Source organism: Phaseolus vulgaris, chromosome 6, assembly GCF_000499845.2.
Source record: "Phaseolus vulgaris cultivar G19833 chromosome 6, P. vulgaris v2.0, whole genome shotgun sequence".
Classification (NCBI taxonomy): domain Eukaryota; kingdom Viridiplantae; phylum Streptophyta; class Magnoliopsida; order Fabales; family Fabaceae; genus Phaseolus; species Phaseolus vulgaris.
In genome coordinates, this window is record NC_023754.2 from 2,977,004 (window position 1) to 2,985,012 (window position 8,009).

At 34.7% G+C, this 8,009-nt stretch overlaps 1 protein-coding gene across 1 annotated transcript; it reads left to right on the forward strand.

The window, feature by feature from the left end:
* The first annotated feature begins 4,738 nt into the window (after positions 1-4,738).
* Positions 4,739-7,346, forward strand: LOC137830944 (zinc transporter 8-like). Its single transcript, XM_068638375.1, has 3 exons — positions 4,739-5,658; positions 5,991-6,140; positions 6,864-7,346. The coding sequence occupies exons 1-3, from the start codon at positions 5,056-5,058 to the stop codon at positions 7,167-7,169; spliced, it is 1,059 nt and encodes a 352-aa protein (XP_068494476.1). The 5' UTR covers positions 4,739-5,055; the 3' UTR covers positions 7,170-7,346.
* Positions 7,347-8,009: the final 663 nt, after the last annotated feature.

Consider the following 8,009-nt stretch of genomic DNA (forward strand, 5'->3'; position numbering starts at 1 on the left):
TTGCCTGTGCGCGTGCTAAGTGTCATCAGTTTCCTTATCCCACCTCTTTAACTGTCTATACTGCTCCCTTACAACTTGTGTATACTGATATTTGGGGACCAGCTTCTGTGCTTGCTTCTAATGGAGCAAGATATTATGTGTCTTTTCTTGATGCCTTTACCAAATTTACATGGATTTATGTTCTGCATACCAAGTCTCAGGTTTCGCATGCTTTCAAAAAGTTTAAAGTTCTGGTTGAAAACCAAACTGGCCATAAAATTTGTAATTTGCAAACTGATAATGCACGTGAATTTCTTGCCTTAACTCCTTTTCTTCAACAGCATGGTATACATCACTGTCTAACATGCCCTTACACGCACCAACAAAATGGTTCTGTGGAAAGAAAGCACCTTCATATTGTGGACATGGGTTTAGCGTTGCTTGCCCATGCTAACCTTCCCCTAAAATTTTGGGTTGAGGCTTTTATTTCTTCTGTTCATATCATTAATGTTTTTCCCTCTCCTATTATACAAGGTGACACGCCTCATCATAAAATTTTTCACACCACTCCTAATTACGCTCATTTTAAGGTTTTTGGTTGCGCTTGTTACCCTAACCTTCGCCCCTATAACACACGTAAATTTGCTTTTCGTTCTCAGTGTTGTTTGTTTCTTGGTTATAGTCTTCACCGTGCTGGTTATATTTGCCTAACTGCAGATGGCAAAACTATTATCTCTCGCAATGTTATTTTTAACGAAACTCACTTCCCCTATAATGCACAAACGCTTCCTTTTGCTGTTTCATCAGGTGATATCTTGCCTACTGTTTCTTCCACTCCCTCTCTCACCGTTGTGCCGTTTCATCCTCCTCCTACCTCACCTCCTGCTGCACCTCCTGATGTTCCTCTTGCTGGTCCTCCCACTGTTCATTCTGTTGCCCCTGCACTGCTCCCTGTCTCCACTACGACCAACGTCCATCCGATGGTTACTCGAGCAAAGGTTGGCACTCACAAACCAAAGGTGTATCTCTCCTCTCTTCCTGATATTCCTTATATTCCATCTTCTGTTAAAATTGCTCTTGCTTCCCCGCTTTGGTCTATTGCTATGCAAGAAGAATACAATGCTTTGCTCTTTAACAATACTTGGACCTTAACTACTCTCCCTCCCAATGCATCGCTAGTTGGGTGCAAGTGGGTTTTTAAAACTAAGCTAAATGCAGACAGCTCGTTTCATCGATGTAAAACTCGTCTCGTGGCCAAAGGTTTTCATCAAACGCACGGTCTTGACTATGCTGAGACCTTTAGCCCTGTGGTTCGTCACACTACCATACGTCTTGTGCTCACCCATGCTGTTACTTCAGGTTGGCCTGTCCGTCAAGTTGATGTTAACAATGCCTTTCTGAACGGTGATCTAAGTGAATGTGTTTACATGCAACAACCCCCTGGTTTCGTTTATGCAAATCCACATCTCGTATGTCGGCTTCACAAAGCCATCTACGGGCTGAAACAAGCCCCTCGCTCTTGGTTTCTCAAGTTAAGTCATACATTACATACCCTTGGCTTCACACCTACAAAGAGTGATACCTCCTTGTTTGTTCGTTTTACTTCTTCACACACTCTTCTTGTCCTTGTTTATGTAGATGATATTCTGATCACTAGGTCCTCTCTCTCTGCCATCACTACGCTCATTTCCAGTCTCAATTTCTGCTTTGCCTTAAAAGACCTTGGTAATCTACACCATTTTCTGGGTATCCAAGTTATACGTACCTCCACAGGTGACATGCATCTGTCTCAGTCACAGTACATTCGTGAGCTTCTTCATAAAACCACCATGGTCTCCTCCAATCCGCAACCCACACCAATGATCTCCACTGTGCGTCTTCAACAAAACTCGTCTATGGCCTTTCATGATCCCACTCTCTATCGGTCGGTCGTTGGCACTCTCCAGTATCTTCTTGTCACTCGTCCTGAACTCTCCTACTCGGTCAACAAGGTTGCTTAGTTCATGCATGCTCCCCAAAATCATCACTGGAAAGCTGTTAAGCGTATCCTACGTTATCTTGCTGGCACTATTCACCATGGTCTTCTTCTTCACCGTACCTCCACCTCGAATGTCCTAGCCTTTGCTGACGCAGACTGGGCTGCCGACCTTGATGATCGCAAGTCCACCACAGGGTTCTGTGTTTATCTTGGTTCCAACCTGATCGCATGGTCCACACATAAGCAAAAATGCGTTTCCCGGAGCAGCACTGAAGCTGAATATCGTGCCATCGCTGCTGTCCGGGCTGAACTCCTCTGACTCCGGTCGCTCCTTCACGAACATCACATTCCCACGTCCATCCCTAGAATCTATTTGGACAATCTGGGTGCTGTTCTTCTAAGTGTTAATCCTGTAATGCACTCTAAGTCTAAACACTTTGGGTTAGACCTTCACTTTGTTAGGGACAATGTCCAAACTAAGCAGGTTCAGCTTTTTCACATCTCAGCCCGCTATCAAGTTGCTGATCTGCTCACCAAGCCTGTGTCTGGAGCCAGCTTTCTTCGGGTTCGAAATAAACTCAAGATTTTCCCTGCTTCAACCATGAGCTTACGGGGGGATGTTAAGTGTATAACAGAATGACCTTTATGTAACTGCATGGCCTTTATGTAACTGCATGGGTATTCCTATATATACCCTTACACATTATGTAATATGTAGCTTTTTCTTATACATAATGAGATATAAGTCTTTTCTCTCTCTTGTGCTCACTTGACCTAATAGGGACCAATGTTTCTCTTATGCTGGTTTCATGTTTCTAGCTAAATGGACTTACGAAGATTGTGTATGTTTTAGTTTAGGTTAGACGGAAGGTTACACAATTTTTATAGATAATCAATTTAAGTTGTTCATATATTAACTTACCAAATCATGTTCAGCTTTCTGTGCATGATTTGAACATATAAATTACACTTACAGCTGACATTCTGTGCTCTTTCTCATAAACCTTTTTTTACCTGGTATATGGTCAAAATGTTTATTACTGCATACAGATTTAGGAGTATTTTAGGATTCGAATTTTGAAGTAGAACTAGATGTGTTCATGGTTTCAATTAGTTTCTGCATGTGACAGTTTTCAATTATGAGAAAGATTTAATAAAGGTTCCCAACCAACCTGGTAATAACTTTTTCAAAAACTCAGATCTCAGCTCATTCAATTCTACTAAGCAACAAGTAAATATAATGCTCACTGTTAATGTTAATTATGTCTTCTGGTTTTGGTTGGGTCAGTCAGAAATTACTGTAATTTGATTTCATTAAATTCTTAGTTATTCTTTATCTTCTTCTTAAAGCAACAAGATCGGTGCTACACATGACTTTTTATAAAAAAAATTAGTAAGTTTCTCTAAACATTTATAAAAATGATAAGCTAATTAGTTTGTTATAAACTAATTTTAGAAGTTTTTTCATTTTTTTAATTTATATATAAATTAATTTTAACTTATATAAAACTTTGTTTTTTTTACTTTTATCTCTTAAAACTTTTATTTCTTCATATTTACTCTTTGAAAGAATTTATATGACTTTTGTAAATAAGTTATGTAAAACTTTAAAGAAGTCAGAGATATATACTTTTATAGTATATATAGAATGAAAACTTACTATAGACTATTTTTAATATGTAAAGAAAAAAGTTGTAATGTGTAGAAGTTAGCTATTTTGAATTATTTTATAATATTACGTATTTTTGAAAAAGTTATAATACTTTTTAAAAGTATTATAAATCATTTTTTTGTACTAAATAAATTTTTTGAAGGGGATTGACTTGGATGATTTTGAATTAATTGCATGTTGGAGTTGGCTATTATTGCTGTGGACATTGGAGTTACATACCCATCACATATTTTACATTAGAAACTTTAAGTGAACTGTTTTTTTGAAGACTTCTAAAAATATTCTTTTTTCATAAATTAAAATTAAATTATATATAAATTATTTTATAAATTTATTCAACATTTATTTTTAATTTGTATATAAAAAAAATTATGTTGGCAATTTCGACGAACCTATATCCATGATAATTATATGTGAGATATCTACTAATAGAAGTATATAATTTGTTTATAGTTTTTAGCTATAACAAAATTACTGATGGATTTTGTATGATTAAATATTCATAAAAAAAAGGTATAATACAGATAGAATTTGGCATTTATTTGGAAAGGAATGTTTCCATCTTTTGATAATAAAATTATATTCTTTATGAGTGTTCTGCATTTACGTATATTTTGTATGCATCTTTAAAATATACTTTGTTCTAATTAAGTTGTACTACACAGCTAAAAAAAATTAGAAACATACACAATAAATTATGTACAAAGTGTCTATATCAATTCTTCTCATGATTAATCTATGTTAATTTCTATCACATTAATCTTCCTTAGAAAATCTAATTGTTGGCATATAAAATCAACTATTTAAATTCAATGAAAGAAATTCAAATTGCAATTAATTAATTTATGATAAAAATACATTGTGATTACAGATTTATTTGTTAATTATTAGACATGCATTTATGATAGAAGATAAAAATAGATTGGGCTTCATATTTTCTACATATTTAATATATGATCTTGACGTAACATTTTGCCTCTTTTTGCAAAGGTCATAATACATTTCGGAGATTTCAGAATAAAACCGTTGACTTGACTTTACTTTTTTATTCTTCTCTTTCACACCTTTCAATAGTTTCCACACAATGGCCACACTTCTCTTCTTTTCTCACTCCACTCTTCACATTTAAAATCGTCAAACCTTCTATTCATTGGTTGTTAGACACTCATGTCGACATTTTCATAACATTCATTGTGTATATTATTTTATTTTTCTTTCTATTCAAAATTTATTCTTCTAATGCAAATTATATATTAATTAAAATTAATTAAGATAATCAATTATCTTATTATATTAGGTACTGTTTTAAACTGAAGACACAGTTTTCTATTTATATCATTCTCTATCATTTTTCTTCACTTCATTCTACTTTTCTCTCCTACTTTTCTCTTCTTTTTACTTTTCTCTTTATTTTTTTTAAAGATTTATGGCTAGATTCAAATTGTTGTTTTCTTCTTTTATTTTGATTTTTCTAGTTGTACTTCCGATCTTAGTTAGAGCAGAATGCACGTGTGATGCAGAAGATGAAGATCGTGATAAAGGAAAAGCTATGAGGTACAAAATAACTGCTCTGATTTCAATTCTGATTGCGAGTGCAATTGGAGTGTGTATTCCTCTACTGGGCAAAGTGATACCTGCCTTGAGTCCGGAGAAGGATATTTTCTTCATCATAAAGGCTTTCGCTGCGGGTGTGATTCTAGCCACTGGCTTCATCCACGTGCTTCCGGATGCTTTTGAGAATCTGACCTCACCTTGCTTGAAGGAGCATCCATGGGGGGATTTTCCCTTCACTGGGTTTGTTGCAATGTGCACTGCCATGGGAACTCTCATGGTGGATACTTATGCCACTGCTTATTTTCAGAAACACCATTCCAAGGAAATACATAGTGAGAATGGGGATGTGGAGAAAGAGGCAGGACACGAAGGGCACGTGCATCTTCACACGCATGCAACGCATGGCCATGCTCATGGCCCTGTTCACTCCGATGATCACTCCTCCCAGCTTCTTCGCCATCGAGTCATATCACAGGTATTCATCACTTCTTGATCTCAACAATCTGAGGTGTCAATTGATAGATACCTAATCTTAAATTTTTTTAATGGGTTTTGTTTAATTTAAGTCTGGAGGTTAAAAATAATTTATGAACATATGTTTCCTTGATTCACTGGTATGACTTTATTGAAAGGAGTCACTGTTATCATTTATTTGTAGGTTTCTTTCTTTCTTTGATTTGACTTCTGGTATGTTTATATATGAACTTTTAAATCTTCAACCTTTAATGGAATTGCAAAATAAGTAAATGGGGTTTTGTGGGTTTGGTTGATAATGGTTTGAGATTGATGGTTTTGAATTTGTTGCAGGTGTTGGAGTTGGGAATTATTGTTCACTCTGTTATCATAGGGATTTCATTGGGAGCTTCAGAGAGTCCCAACACAATAAGACCACTGGTAGCTGCGTTGACTTTTCATCAATTCTTTGAAGGCATGGGACTTGGAAGCTGTATATCTCAGGTACTGTATCCATTCATGAACTTTCTTGATTGATTGAATCTGAAAAATGTAAGAATCTTAGATGCCTTTTGTGAAAAGATTTGTATGTATGTTGTTGCGTTGGTACGGAACAAATAACTAAGATTGGTTAGAATTATTTAAACTTGTTCTATTTCTTTTATCTAATATAGTTATACCTACTGAGTACTATAGGTGTGGGACCATAGGAAGAATCTGACTTTTCACCATGTAAATGTTCAAATTAATATAACTTCTACATCAAAAATTGAGTAACTTTTCTCTTTTCTTAATTTGATTTTACTATGAAGCGCGAGGAAGATATTTCCTATAGATCAAAAGAATGGTTTAGATGTATGACTTTGATGAACTATTATTAGCCACCACATATTCTTTTGTGTGATGTTAATCATTACACATGGCACAACTAGTGGTTTGTTAGTTTGTCTCCATACATTTCTGAGAAAAAGTTTAGATAGACTACCTTTGTACCTATAAAATATTTTTAAAAAAATATGCTAGATTATGTTTTATATTTTAATTAGTAAAATTGAAGAAAAAGTAGGTGAATAATCATGATTATGGTAAAAAAAAATATAGTTAATCTACTGAGTTGTCCTGTATCTGCAACTTTGTGTATATGTTTGAGAATTCCATGCTTCAACTTGAGTGAAAAAAAAAGGATAAATGGTGAATACAAATGACATTTGAAGTTAATTGTTGCAGGCAAATTTCAAGAGAGGATCTGTTATAGTAATGGGATTGTTCTTTGCCTTGACAACTCCAGTGGGGATTGGAATTGGCATAGGAATAACAAATGTTTATGATGAGAACAGTCCAACTGCACTTATTGTGGAAGGAGTATTCAATGCAGCTTCAGCTGGGATCTTAATTTACATGGCACTTGTTGATCTTCTTGCCACTGATTTCATGAGTCCAAGGATGCAACAAAGTGGTAGACTCCGTTTAGGGGCCAATATTTTTCTTCTTCTTGGAGCTGGTTTGATGTCTCTCGTAGCTAAATGGGCATAAGAAGTATTTAGTTCTGAAGAAAATCCTATGTTGGATTTACACAATTTTTATTTTCTCCACAATACATGTATTCTCTTTTAAATAGATTTCACTACCTCCAAAATCATGTATTTGGCTTTCAATTGAGTGTTTTGTACAAGAAATTATAACATATCAACTTCATTGGCATTTTGTGCACTTCATGTACTTTTGTTTATATTGTATATGTCCAAAAGTTGAGTTCAGCATATAGCAACTAAGATAATTGGCTCTAAAATCATGAGTCACATGGTATTGGTTAGATTGGCTTATGTGAAAAAGATAAGGATAGTTCATTAGACTATCTAAACACATGTTCTTATATAGGTCTTATTCTTGAATGGGATTTCGTTTTTCTTTTATTTAAGTTTTGTATATAAAAATTGTCTTATCACAAACGATACAATAAATAACAAACTCTATATAAAACTAGTTAAATAAATTGTACTTTTGTATTTTTTTTACATCATCTTTATTTTTTTGGAACCCAACAATTGGAGTCGTATGTGGAAATAAAAAAAGATAGTTAAGAAGTTAAAAATAATTACCACTAAGTTTGAGTTTGAGATTGAGAAATTTAGAGGGGAGAACAACTTTGAATTTGGAGACTGAAGATGGAAGTCATCTTGATTCAACAAGGTTGTGTTGATGTTTCGAAGGGAAAGACGAACTTGCAGCGTCTATGTTTTAGAAGGAGAAGATTGACATGATCAATAGAGCCAAGAACACCATAATTTTGTGTCTTGGTGATAAAGCAACAATTGTATTCATTCAAGATGACCAAATTAGGAATGATGGTGGAGTAGCTAAAAGTCTTTAATA